The sequence below is a fragment of the Suricata suricatta genome, chromosome 5 (genome assembly GCF_006229205.1).
Source record: "Suricata suricatta isolate VVHF042 chromosome 5, meerkat_22Aug2017_6uvM2_HiC, whole genome shotgun sequence".
Lineage (NCBI taxonomy): Eukaryota > Metazoa > Chordata > Mammalia > Carnivora > Herpestidae > Suricata > Suricata suricatta.
Window position 1 is genome coordinate 138509369 of NC_043704.1, and position 14748 is coordinate 138524116.

The following is a 14748-nucleotide window of genomic DNA, read 5'->3' on the forward strand; positions in this document are numbered from 1 at the left end:
TAGATGTTCAGAAGGTGGCTTTATACCCTGCGGTTTGAAAGGAGAGAGAACATTATTTTTTCATCAAAAATATCAATATTGTATTCACATTGTGTGTGTGTGTGTGTATGTAGGTAAGGTACATATATCCATATCATTGTTTCCCCAACAGAACTTTCACAGGGATTTCTACTTGGCTTTATGTTACCCTCAATTCCCATGAAATCACATTGGGCTTTTTTATTTGCCTTTTTCTCTGTCAGACACCAGGATGAATTTAAACTCCAATCCCTCTCCCATGGCCTCTCTGATGTATTTGCTACTTTTTACATTCCCTTTCCCTGTAGAATCTGATGGAAATTCCTTTTGAGCCTTTAGCTTTCCCTCAGAGTCAAAAACTTTTGTGTTGCTAATAGAACTCAGCTTCATTAGCATTTCAAATCCTGAGATGCTCTTAGAGATCAGTGTGTTAGATCCGAGGGGCTCCCCAGCCACAACCTGATTTATCAAACTTGTTTAACTAAAATCTCCAGTGGCCTGTGCCTTTGACCTTATTTCTGCCCGCACATCTCATCAGGAAATCCTTTTCAAGGAGTCTAGAGAAAGACATATGCAGAGTCTGAGAAGCTTTACTTTTGTCTCTCTCTCTCCTCTATATATTGCCTGTTGAAAAGCCGTACTTCATCACTTTTGGATGAAGGGTAAATGGTGAATAGATAGATAGATGGACAAGTTGATGGGTGGTTAACTAGAAAGGCAGATGGATTGTTAGATGGGTAAATGGATGGATGGGTGGGTAGGTGAAGTACATGAATGAATAAGAGGATGGATGGACGAATGGATGGAAGGAAGGAAGGAAGGAAGGTAGTTAATATGCAAGTCTTCCGTCTTGTACAATCCTTGCTATGTAATTAACTATAACTGGCCTAGTGTTCTTGAGGCTGAATACCATTTCTGCAGAAAACAGTAAGTCAGATATGTGTCCGGCATCCCACAGGAGAGAGAAGGGTGGGGCTTGTAGAATAATCCATTGCCATTCTGACGCAGCGTCCGATTTGTAAAAGAAACCATTCTCTTAAATATATAAAAACGCTTCAATGCAGTGCTGTTCATCCAGACATGCACAGCAAAATCTCTCGGGGGACTTGCCCTAATTGCGTATGCCTGGACCCCAGACCCTGAAAGCACATTTCAAACTTAACTGCCCCGACAGAATAGTCTATGCACTTGATAGCAATAGGTATTTGATGAGCTCTGGGTTCCTGACTCAGTTTTCTTCTTGCAGACATTCCAGTGACGCTTTTTAAGAACTTACTGTATCTCAGGCAATGTTGTGAGTGCTTTTTACTTGTATTACCTCATTTAATCTTTACCACAACCTTTTAATATGTTCACTGTTAATGTCTCCATTTTATAGGTGAGGAAATTAAGGCACGAAATGCTAGGTAACCTGCCCAGGGTCACACAGCTAGTAAGAGGCAAAGCTTGGGTCTAATACAGTCAGTGTCCAGACTCTCTGACCTCACTCAACATGCACCCCTCTGAATTGACCTTTCAGGGCACTGTGGTCTGATAGAATGTTCTGTGATGGTGAAAATATTCCATATCTGTGCTGTCCATGAACATGGGCGTCACTAGCCACCTGAGCCCTTGAAATGTGGCTACTGTGACTGAGACACTAAGTTTTCAGTTGTACTGAATTTTAATTAATTTAAACAGCACAGTTTAAGAGCCAACTAATGGCCTCTCTTCATACACAGGATTTCCAAAAAATGCAGGGCTGGACTAGGTGTTAAGGTAGGCATTTCAGTTATAGACATTCTCCTTTATTAATAATATTAACATGAAATAATTACAAAGCACTCTGAGAAACCTTTGTGCTTCTTTCCATCATTGAAAAGAGTCTCGCCGTTCTATTCAGCCCTCTGCCAAGTAGGTGACACGTCTCCTCTTAGCTCGTTGGAAGATGTATCGAGGTGAGACAGAAGAAAATACTCCAGGCAGAATACTACAGGGTCGTCATAGGCGAGCTGTAGTGTGCTGGTACCATTGAGCTTTATTCTTGAGAGTCACTGTCACACTTTCCGTCCCCTCAGTGCTGCTATCGTATGTTTGGGGGAAGAAGGGTTGGTGGAAATAAGGGACTTCGAAGCAGGGTTTGGTGGTGGAGGAAAGATGGACAGGGGCATCCAGGCTCATGGGAAGGGGAGACGCCATCCTGCACACCCTTCTTAAGGAAGTGAAGAGAGTAAAGAAGGAAATTGGGAAATTACGAGCCAAGAGAGAAGAGGGAATTCTGGTTGGAGCCAGATCATTCTTCATGTGGTATACAAGTTGAAACTGGGTAAGGCTTTAAAGGAGAGGGGACATTAAAGTATTAACAAAACACAAAAGTATAGAGCTGTGGTTTTTTTTTTAATGTCTATTCATTTTTGAGCGAAAGACAGACAGAGTGTGTGTGTGGGGGGGGAGGGACAGAGAGAGAGAGACACAGCATCTAAAGCAGGCTCTAGGCTTGAGCTGACAGCACAGAACCTGATGCGGGACTCGAACCCACTAACCGGGAGATCATGACCTGAGCTGACGTCTGGTGCTCAACCAACTGAGCCACCCAGGGGCGCCGGGCTGAGTTTTAAGGAGATAGAGACAAGGCAATACAATTTGGTCAAATTGTTATTTTTTAAAAAATGGTTTAGAACAGAGGTAGACCAACTATAGACCCTGAGACAACCCCAGTCCACTGCTGGTTTTTGTAAATAAAGTTTTACTAAACACACCCATACTCGTTTACATATATATGGCTCCTTCATATTACAGCAGAATTGAGCAGTTACAACAGAAACCAAATAGCCTGCAAAGCCTAAAATATTTCTTAGGACCCTAAACAGCAAAAGCTTACTGACTCCTATTTTAGAACGAAAGGGGAATATATATTAACACAACCATTTGGATTACAATTTTGTGTAGTCATCACATTTTAATGTGCACATCATCTTTGACTTGACAATACTGCAACTAGACTTTTATCCAGCACTGGTTTTGTGACACATGCCCACAGGGCTCCTTAAACGCCGAAAAACTGGAAGCCAGCTAAACGTCCAGTAGGTGAGCGCTGGCTAAATGAGTTACAGTGCGTTAATGTAAAGAGAATCTATCCAGGTTTTTGGGTTTTGTTTTTTAGTGAGAGTTCTACGTGCACTTTTTATTATAAAGGGATCTTAAATGCTGCCCAGTAGAAAACTGTTACAAAACCATATGTATTATTTATGGAAAAGCAGCCTACAACCCCCACAAAAGATAGATCCCATGCCCAGCAACTTCTCATTTTATATCTTCTAGACCAGACTATGAGTTTTTATGAGTGTATATTACTATTTTAAATTTTATTTTAATTCCAGGGTAGTTGACATACCGCATCATACTAGTTTCATGTGTACAATATAGTGATTCAACTATTCTATATATTACTCAGTGCTCTTCATGGTAATTGTACCCTTAATCCCCTCCCCTATTTCACCCACTCCCCACCGACCTCTCCTCTGGTAACCATCTGTTTGTTCTCTATAGTTAAGAGTCTGGTTTTTTGGTTTCTCTCTTTTTTTAATTCCCTTTTTCATTTGGTTTGTTTCTTAAATTCCACATATGAGTGGAGTCATATGGTATTTGTCTTTCACTGAGTGCCAATTTATTGCATGTAGCATCTCTATCAAATCTATACCCTCTAGACCCATTCATGGTGTTGCAGAATGTGTATTACTTAAAAAAAAATCTAAATTAGAAAAGTAGAAAAATAGGAGCACCTGAGTGGCTCAGTTGGTTAAGCATCTGACTTCTGTTCACGTCACGATCTTACAGTTCGTGGCTTCAAGCCCCATATGATACAGAGCCTGCTTCGGATCCTCTGTCTTCCCCTCTCTCTGTCCCTCCCCTACTCATACACCCTCTCTCCTCCTATCTCAGAAACAGACATTTTAAAAAAAGGAAAAAAATTTAAAAAAAAAGAGGTGAAAAAATGAACAAGAGGGGAAAACCAAAGATAGGTCTTTCCCAAACTGAGGGATTCAATACTGAGACATTCAGGAAGGCGAGTATTTAAGTTTCAAGTTGGGACCAACGGAAACTGTTGGCCCTGAAGTGATGTCTTTTCAAGTCCTGCACGGCAAAAGCAGAGACACGCCAAAGAAACCAATGTGCCCCTCGTCCTGGGTCATGGCGTTTTTAAGTACCCAGGTGGAAAGACTTCATTGAGGAGACTGGAAAAAACAAGAAGCACAAGAGAAAGGAACCAAATGAAAGGACACCGAGGCCAACACTCAAGACGGAGAAACATTTTTGAGGAAGAACAGATGTTCCCTGGGGTTCTGAGAAGACCCAGTCTCTAACAGATGCGTAGAGGCGCCCTGCAAGTTCATGTTTGCAAAGCGCCTAAATGTCTTCTGGTAGAAGATTCACGGCCGTCAGCAGTCCTGGTACACGAGCAGGTGTTCAGATGGAGCAGTTTCCGCGTGTCGATTAGTGTCACCACTTCCCACAGCCACCAGCGCAGCCCGGCCTGGTGGCGCGCACGTCCCGGGAACAGCCTCGGCGCTTGCCTCGTGTTGGCGCCTCCTCCCTGCCTTGACTTCCCCGCTGAAACACACACATGGCTCCGCGCCCGCCATCTATTTTTCTGGCAGAATTGTGGCAAGAGGAGTTGATAGAAGATTCGCGGTTAAAAATAAATAAATAAATAGAAATAAAGCAAGCAAACCGAAAACCATGGAAGAGACAGGTGTGTCTTTTCAAATGATCCATGTCTTCCTCCCTCCACCCCACCCCCACGTCTGCCTGCACTTTACATGACTTGGGCCTCGGGCGGATATGTCTGTGCCTGCGAGACTCTTTTTATTTAGACATCACAAGGCATTTGACCAGTTTTGAACACGGCCGGCTTCAATCCTGGTACACAGAGACGCCTGCTCTGTCTTCACAAAACTCTCCAGTTCAAACATGTTTGCTGAGCGTGATTCATGGTGTTTCTTTCTGGATTGTCCAGTGGGTAATTGCTATACGAAAACCAGAGAAACAGATGTAGACCCTGAACCCTGGCTATAAATTTTTGTTTTATGATTATGGGTTTCAAATGTGCTGTGTCACACTGACAAATCTACAGTTACTCTGAAACAAAATGGATTTTGGTTTCTAAACTTTGGCTTTTTTGTTTGTGGTTGGAAATACTTTTATCAGAGTTTCTTTTATCATTGATCAAACACAAAATAGAGGAGATGACACGTATCAGAATGATATTTTATGTGGTACCAAGAGAATATTTGGAGGTTTCTTCTAACTGTTTGATTAATGTTTAAAATAGGCATCAGTTATTTAAACCTCATTATCAACAAATTTACAAGGCCATTTTTTACCTTCTACCTATTCATTAGTCTTTAAGGTACGTGGATATATATTTAAAGAAGTGTGGCTCATTTGTAAACCTTTTCTAAATTTTACTTAAAGAATTCAGAGGAAGACAGGTTTTCAAGAAATAGGAGAATTAGATTCTCCGATGAAGAAATGATAAGAAACATGTAGCTAAATTTGGGGGCTGCTTTATAAATTAATACTTGGATAAAATAATAGCTCTAATAGTTGCTATCAGCATAATTAATTCATGATGAGAAATGATGAATAGACTAGTAAGTGTTGTTGCACTATAAGAAACCCATAATATTCTATTCACACGGATTGAAATAAAAGATCAGTATTCAAAAGCCCAAGTTTATTCCTCTACAGTGAAGAGAACCCCAAGGTGATTATAAGTTTAGAATTTTCTTGTGCAAAGAAAGAAAACACCACATCTTCTAGCGCCGACCCTCCTCACCCACCCCTGCATGCTTTGTTATTCTTTCGTGTGCCATGAGTATTGAGGGTAGAAATGTGGGAACAGTCATTTCCTTCCCTAGATGAGGCGCAAACTGTAGCTGAAGCAATGAGACCCAGCAGAATCTGGGGGACGTCCTCCCCACCTTCACGTGGTGATCAGTGCACCCTAGCCTCAAGAAAGGTGATTGATGCCGGGGCCTCCCCTGGGGGAAGATACCTGGGAAGCTGGAAGTGCGGGCCATGTTTCTTTCTTCGTTCCTCCTGATGTACTTTAAATGTGGCTGCTTCCCTCTCCTCCCTCCAATGCCTTTTCATCCACCTCCACTCTCACCTGTGGGTCCACATGTGAGTTTCCGAGGCCCCTTCGGGACCTGAAGTAACGATTTGGAGCTGTAAGTCCAGGCATGCAGAGAGATTGGCAAGTCATGTGGTGCTTTGCGTATCTTTGCAACCATCTTAATGAGAGCGTGTTAAATGTTTTGTACATTTCTCTGTATTCCTTGCTTAAGGTGTGTGTTTCCTTTGTAGTTAAAGGGTTTCTTATAAACCTCTGTTATAAAATGATGGCCAGCTGGAAAAGAGAGAGAGAATTAACAAAGATAGTTGCAGCAAAATCTCACCCCTCTGCCATCCCGGACTTTTCAATAGCAAGGACCGAGCTTGCTGGGCTGAAAATTGTTTTAATGTACCTTTCATAAAAGGATCTTTGACTTGGTAAGTGTGTGCGATGCATACTTTTCATGTTACACCATGAGTGCCACTTAGCAACTCCTGGAGACAGAGCAGCCTTTCAGCATGGGGCGCAGTGTCTCCCCCCCGAACCCCCCACAGGCTTCTAAAAGGCCGGGATGCCAATGCACATTCCAGCACTGTCCACAGAGAAGAGACCCGGGCAGCACTCTTCCCTGCAGGGGGTGAGGAAACCTTCCCTCATGCCCACCCACTCACCTGCCCGGTTTTGTGAGAGAATTACAAGTAAATATCAGGGAGGCAGTGGAGGAGGTAGGGTGTTGTAATCCCTCCACAGTTTGCTTTCTCTGATGCACATTCATCCTTTTAAACAAGTTGTGTAAAATGGCTGCAATGTGGATTGGCTCTCCCTTTGAAAGCTCTCTGCCTGGGTTTATTTGTAAATACTACATCTGTCCTTCTCTGTCTTTTAAAACTGGCTAAAAAGCTTCTCATCCCTTGCAGTTGGGTCAATATGGCCAAGATAAAAAAAAAAAAAAAGAAAGAAAGAAAAGAAAGAAAGAAAGAAAGAAAGAAAGAAAAAGAAAAGAAAGAAAAGAAAGAAAGAATCTCTTCCTCTTCAAATTATTCTAATAAATAACTGAGATTGAGCAGGGGGCTAGGATTGGGGAAAACTGGCCCTTGGAAATATAAAACCTTCACACTTAACCAGTTTTCAAATTATGTGTTTAATTACATGGTGGTTGGGTGTGCATGTGTGTATGTGCACGAGATGACAGAGGTCACCAACATGCTCTTCAGGGCGCAAGGCTATGGGAACAGCAAAGCCATTTCCACACTGGAGTAGGATTCCAGGGAGCGAGGTTGGCTCTGAGGTTTATGGCCTCTGCTAGGTCTCAGCCTCCCCTCATGGGCTTCTGTTTCCCCAGATGAAAAATAAAAGGATGAAATCCCACTTAGTACGTAGTACTTAGTTCTGTTTCAGGATACAGTGTCATATGCTATTTTGGGGGAAGGGAGAGTGGTGGCTCACTCCCCATTTTACAGATGAGAAAACTGAGGCTCAGAGAGATCAAATACTTGGCTCAGATCACACAGTGGGTTAAAAGGTAGAACTGGAAACAGCAGCAATTTCAGTTGGAGTCCCACATCCACTCTTGACGTCTGTTTTCTCAGATCAGGACCTGAAATCCTCTATATAAGTGTGATTCCCTGTGTGTGTGTTTGGGGCAGGAGTAACTAGGTCTGGACTGCTGCATATAGACTGGAGAGATTTTTTTTTTTTTTTAACAGTAAATGAATCCAGAAATCTAGACTCTTCAGAGCAAATGCAATCCCTTCGGCCAGGGCTTTGCAAGAGGGATAAAGAGGGGGTTAAAAAAAAAAAATCAAATGGAAAGTTTCTCAACCCAAGGCTTCCCTGAGGAGTAGCTCTCCTCTCTGCTCACAGTTTAGGGCTTGCATGTGCTTTCTCGGGAGTGGAAAAACACATAAGTTGCAAGGAATTTAACAGACCGGCGGCGGGCGCAGGGAGGAATGTAAAGGGTGGGCTGGGGGCGCGGGGGTGGCAGGGGGCGAGCCGGGCGAGGGGGACACGCGCTTCCACGCTAAGCCCCGCGATTGCAAAGGCGGAGGAGGGGAGCGAAGTTGGCGCCCATCGTGAGCCCCAGCGCGGTCCCGGCTCCTCCCCTGCCCGTTTTAAAAAGCACTTCTTGCATTGTTGTTCAGGTGAGAAATGGGGAAGAAAGAGGCGGCTTGCGTGCTCGCCCGCTGCCTGCCTCTCTGGCTGTCTGCTTTTGCAGGGCTGCTGGGAGTTTTTAAGCTCTGTGAGAATCCTGGGAGTTGGTGATGTCAGACTCGTTGGGTCATTTGAAGGTTAGCAGCCCGGGAAGGGTTCACCGAAAGTTCACTCGCATATATTAGGCAATTCAATCTTTCATTCTGTGTGACAGAAGTAGTAGGAAGTGAGCTGTTCAGAGGCAGGAGGGTCTATTCTTTGCCAAAGGGGGGACCAGAATTCCCCCATGCGAGCTGTTTGAGGACCGGGATGCCGAGGACGCGAGCGAGCCGGGCAAGGTTTGTCTGGGCACCGTCGGGGTAGGATCCGGACCGCATTCGGAAGGCTTCCTGCAGGCATTTGCTCGGAAGGAGAACTTGGGATCTTTCTGGGAACCCCCGCCCCGGCTGGATTGGCCGAGCAAGCCTGGAAAATGGTAAATGATCATTTGGATCAATTACAGGCTTTTAGCTGGCTTGTCTGTCATAATTCATGATTCGGGGCTGGGAAAAAGACCAACAGCCTACGTGCCAAAAAAGGGGCAGAGTTTGATGGAGTTGGGTGGACTTTTCTATGCCATTTGCCTCCACACCTAGAAGATAAGCACTTTTGCAGACATTCGGTGCAGGGGAGATCATGTTTGACTGTATGGATGTCCTGTCAGTGAGTCCTGGGCAAATCCTGGATTTCTACACTGCGAGTCCGTCTTCCTGCATGCTCCAGGAGAAAGCTCTCAAAGCATGCTTCAGTGGACTGACCCACACCGAATGGCAGCATCGGCACACTGCTCAATGTAGGTTTATTTTTTTTCCCCCTTTTTCTACAAGAAAAAAAAATGAATTGTCTCTCTTGCATGCAATAAAGACATTGGAAACAAACTGCATTGGCAGTAAGACAAAGGATTTAATGATTTAATGCTGAAAGGGTGTGATATGCTGGCGTGCATATTGATTCTCTCTGCTGAAAATTTCCTGCTAGATGTTTTCTTCCCAAACAGCCCCTCCCGGCCCCCCCCCTTACCGCCCTTACAGTCTCTGGAAAACAGTTTTAAAAAGATGCGTGGTGTGGGGTGGGGGGCTCAGAAGAGTGTGACCACAGGACTTTGAAACATTCTTCAAGTAAGGCAATTGGACGGATTGTGCAGTTGTTACTGAAATGTATGCAGAGGGGAATTTAACTTTGCTGTTCTTTGGATTAGCTGCTAGTTGTATATATCCCCCCCTTGTGTGTTTCAACAGTCCAAAGTAATTAAAATATGACATCGTCCTTGCAAGGAATTTAGCCTAATTAGGGTGGCTGCTGCTCCCGAAGTTCATAAACCACCAGTTAAAGCCGCTGCTTCCAATGTTTTCCTTGCTAAGGAAAGGCAATATTTCTTAGCATTGACCCTGCTGCCACCTTTCCGAGTCACTTTGTTGCTCTAAGAAGTTGCTGTTTTGCTAGAAAACTACTGGCAATGAACACCCCCTTGGGCTGAGCCATCCATTATTTCCATATCTTGCAATTCAGCCCAGAACCTGGCCATCAGTTAGAGGAAAGGAAATCTAAGTGGAGTAGCCTAGTTTTTAAAAAAAATATTGACTATTTGGTTATCTGATGCTGACACGATGCCGAGGCACGCATCTGGTCAACAGTAGTGTGGCTGCAGGCTTGAGAAATGACCAGAAGTCCCAGAGAATCCCACGTTCGGGTGGCTGTGGTGGGAGCCGGCAGGATGCATCGCTGCCCTGACAGTGATTTAGATAAATGGCTCAGCTATCTATCAAAATGTTTTTAGTACTTTATTTGACAATTCATTGGAGCATTAGCCTGAAAATGACATTTTAAATCTTTGTTTTCAAAGGGGTCAAAGTTTAACTGGAAGAAATTGAGTTTTCCTAATAACATGGTGGCTTATGTAAAGAGGGAGAAGAAAAGGGAGAGAGAGGGGACAGTGACCAGATTTAAATTGCTCTCTGCGAAACTTTTTCGTAGCAATGAAGACTTGCTACTTGGGCCAGGAAATCAACAGGTTTGTAGATGAAAAATCAATAGCCATTTGATGCCAGCCGTCTGGCTGTCTGACTTCATATTTGTTACAGCCATAACCAGGGCAAGAAAGAATATAATTTTCAGAAGGCATCTTCATCTTAAGCTGTTCCTCAAATGCCTTTTCTTTCTTGCTGCCTGTTTTCCTTCTGAAGAATTCTGAGAAACTGAGTTACAAAGTAACTTTCCAACCCACTAACAGATCTTTTAGACCTGTCCTCTGTAGCAGTTAAAACAATGTGAACAATTTCCCTTGGAATCTCAGGGAACTGAGCTCTTGAGAAAACTTTTTGGTCCAAGAAAAAGTTCTGTGAGACGTATTTTGTAAGGAAGGGGAGAAAACTGTTGAGGACCCTTGGCGGAAAGCTATTAGACCTAATAGAGCCTTTACAAGTAGACAGTCTCCCTTTGTAATTAACCCTCCAAACATGCCTATTAAGTTGTAGGAGTAGGGGGAAAAGCTTTGTTTGTTCTTGAACAAGTTAAACAAGGGATTTGCCTTATCTGGGGGGAGCCAGTGGTGAATGTGTCATTTGCCTAGGGTCCACCCGATAAGCAAGAAGTGTTGATAACAGCAAAGTTCAGCTAATCAAAGAAACTGGCATTAGAGAAAGTAAATAAAGGCATTTGACAAAGGGATTTCAGAAATTCCAATGTCTTATTTTTGTAAGCAAGGCAATTAGTGTTTATTGTGGTCAATTTCACAAGGGTTGGAAAAGCACACCCCAGCTATAGGTTAAATGAATAAACTGTAAAAATTGCTTTTGCCCCTGCAGAGAGTTGCTTTATCCTCCATAAAGCACTTTATGACCGTCCGTTTAGTTGTTCAGGAGAGCACGTTTTTAAGCATAAATACAAATTCTAACAAATGTCTGCCACATGGCGTTTGGTTCAGGGTGGTATAGCTGGTTAGGACTTCTGGAATAAAAGCATATTCGGGCTGCGTTTGGATAAATAAGAGCATAAAAGCCACAAGCTTTTCCATTTTACTTAATGACTGTTTTGACGAGAAGCAGATCTGTTTGTGCTCTTAACAGAGAGGAGGGAAAAAAATCGTACTAAATGCAACCAAAAGTATTATCTGCTTTGAGATTCTATTTGTGTGTGTGTGTTTGTGTAGTAATCAGAGTAAACCCTTTGAATGTAAAACACACCAGAAGCTGTCTTTGAAAGGTGTTAGAATATTCTCTTTAGTTTCTTTTGTAAATTTAACGAAGGAGAAGTGACAGGCCTACCAGCTACCGGTTTGAGTAGGGCCTGTGAATTGCTTGTTATAAAAAATCCGAAGTCGGGATTAGCAGGCTACTAGGAGAATGTGGTATAAATAATACGATTTAAGACTGCCACCCGTAGGTATCATAGCACAAAGTTTCTATTCAGATGCCTTATGGATTATCTTGGTTTTAGGGCCTGCTCCAGATGTTTTCAGCATTAATTGCTCAGTGAGCATAGGATAAATCCTAATATTTGTGGTCTAAATATAGTTGCTTTCGGTGAAATCATGAGTGTGACAACTTCTTGGCCCTCTTCCCTGTGCTCTCCCTACTCAGTACATCAAAAGAAAAAGAAGGGGAAAGAAACATTTTCTTTTTGAAATAGTATTTTGCCCATTAATGAGGAGAAATCATCTGTTTTAAAAACAAACCGTGATGTGTGATTGAGGAAGGAATGTCCCCTCCTCAAAGCCCTGGGACCTGAATTCTAAGTTTTACACAGTATCCAAATCCTCTCCTAGTGAGATATAAATTGGGGTCAAAGTGGCAAAACCAAAGACACCCTCTGAAAGAGAGACTAAGTAAAGACTGACAGCCACCGTAGGAATTGAATGGGGTTTTGAATACATATTTCGATGAAAAGGCTCAATTGTTTTTCTAAAGTAGGACATAATCTTCTGCTTCTCGGCCACATGACACTGGTAACTAATACCATCAGAAAGGAGAAAGAAAAGGGACTTTGGCTTCATCTCAGAGTGCAGGACAGGGTCGTCTGAAAATACGCGGAAAATTCACAAAGTTTTCCTTTCCTGTAGAAAAAAATAAAAATACTAAAATTTTGTCTGTATGCTGATAACTTGGAATTTTGGGTAGGAACGTGTTGATGTGTAAACTAGAAGGGGGAAAAAAAAAAAAGCATGAGTTTAAATCTCATCACCAGAAAACTGTAGATTCCAGAAAATAAAACAGGAGAAGCAGACCTCTGTCCGCCTAAACTTAGGCTATGGAACTGATCTGCAGCGCCAGTTAGAATTTGATTTGCCAGCCCAAACGCAAAGCCCTTGTTTTGAAGCAGGCCTATTTTTTTTTTTTTTGTCCTAATTAGATAAATGACCAGAATGGCCATTTCTGATAGGTTAACTGATCTGAATCAGAAGTTTTCTTCTCATTTCTGGAAGCCTGGCTCTGGCCGTATATAACCAGTCAGAATTGTCGTGACCTTTTCTTTAAAACATAAAAGTAAAAGAAAGTTCTTCTGGATATCAGATGCTTGTAATTTACCTTCAACATGTTAAGCCCCTAAGATGACTGAAAAGGGAAGAAAACGTTGCCGTTTTCTCTTTTGTGCATTCCACAAGCATCAGTAAACTGTCTCAGAAGAAAAATACGTGATAAGGGATAAAGATTGCAAATTCTGCTCTCAAGGAGGCATTTATAATCTTTGAAATCAGATTTTTTTTTTTTTAGCAAGAGGCTAGGGATTTTTGGATTCGAGAGTTACTCTCTAGGAGGAAGATGGAGATGTGAAACCAAGACGCAAAAGACCTCTCTTCAAATCACATAGGGCTTATTAAACAATAAATGCGGTATTCATTTTAGAACATCTCAAAAAGAATCTTCTATCGAGTTTGAGTTACATGTAAGTGCCAATAAATTTATCTTTAAATGACATTTTTGTACTTTAAATGCTCTACTAGAGATTCAGTTAACTATCAATTAAATACATTCTTTCGGAAATGGGAGCTTTTGATGAAGGTTAATCAGAAAAATCTTGGCTGGAAACCTTTCCAAAAGATACTAATGTAGACTCTTGCCTTTCAAATTATAGGGTAGTTAGGGCGATCATACGTCTCTGAGTTTCTAGAATGACCCACTTTCAGATATACTGCCACAATTCCCACATAAATCATTGAAATATGCCAGAGATTTCAATATTACGACATTTCCAAGGCTGCCTCTTGAACCCAGGAGTGGCACAGAATGTCTTTGTTTGGCTTCTCTGGTCTGTATAGCGAAAGCGCTCACAGCTTGATTTTTCCGTTATGACTGAAGATCGCCTTGTGCTTCTGGGTCCTCCTTCTGAACATGCCTTCCTTGGGTGGCACGCTGGCCATCTGTAAATAGAAGGCGTCCCTTGCAAACACTGATTCCAGGACAATGACCGTGGTTCTCATTCCAGCACGTTGTATGTGTTGGGAGTAGGGGAGGGACAGAATTATCAAATGGAATTATTGTGAGCAAAGCTGTATGAGTTCTCAGCCAGCTTCTCCTTCAAAAGTTGAAACGGGCAGCGATGGAGAGAGCAGAGTGGAGTTAACTCAGGTTCCAGATTTATCAGCATCCTGTCTGTAAGTGGCCCGGCCTAAGTACCTCTTGTTAAATAGGACATGAGATAGCCTTCCCCATCTGTAAGATCTAATGACACAGCCTCATCCGTCAATGTGTTGCCCCGAATTCTCCTGTTTTCCTTTCTGGCTTCCTTACTCCGTCGTTAAGAACTTTGATCCCAGCCTCCCCTCACACCCCTGAAACCCCTCTACATGAATAAAAAATAAAGTTGTACAAGTCCTCCTGACCCAGGAAGCAGTAAGGGTGAGTCTGCAGGTATTATATTATTTATCTTGAGCTTTCAGAGCTTCTTAGAGGAGAATTCAAACAGGCAGTGGAACTGCTGACTTGCTTTTTTCTCTGGACGCGCAGGGTGGGGAGCTGAAAGGGGGGCCGCTCAGTAAGATAAGGCTCTTGGTCCCCTGCACGATAAGGCAGGGATAACAGGAACTGACGTCAGCCAGGCAAGCCAGCCTGGCCAAGCATTTCCTCTCGTCAGGGCATATGGCTCCCAGGAGTCTCAGGCCTCCCCCATCGCTGACAGGCTGAACCAGCCGGGGTGGGGGGCACGAAGAAAGCGAATTTTAACAGGAGTGATAGTGGGTGACCAAGTCCCTCACGCCCAAAAGGAAATTTCTCGAAACAGAACAAAGAGTCACTGGGGTGGACGGGAGTGATTTTAGTAAGAGCAGATTCTGAGAATATAACTGCAATGGGACGTTGTCCTAGAATAGATTCTAGTTTCCCAGCTGTCCACGGTTTCCCTCTGATGTGTCTGGGGAAGGTCTGCCCAGCAGTCACCAAATCCTCTCCCCCAGGAACCCGCCAACTCCCTCCGTATAACAAAATGGGAAGGAATTCACTTCGTCAGAG

At 43.1% G+C, this 14748-nt stretch overlaps 1 protein-coding gene across 2 annotated transcripts in view; it reads left to right on the plus strand.

Annotated features, from left to right (window-relative positions):
* Positions 1-8408: 8408 nt before the first annotated feature.
* Positions 8409-14748, plus strand: part of RARB (retinoic acid receptor beta) — a 163130-nt gene continuing 156790 nt past the window's right edge. The window contains exons 1-2 of one of the 2 annotated variants that reach the window (XM_029940362.1): positions 8409-8741; positions 8921-9098. In XM_029940362.1, coding sequence (XP_029796222.1) covers positions 8739-8741; positions 8921-9098 — 181 coding nt within the window. In that variant the 5' untranslated portion in view covers positions 8409-8738. The remainder of the gene's footprint in view (positions 8742-8920; positions 9099-14748) is intronic. The other variant, XM_029940361.1, reaches the window with a different exon arrangement.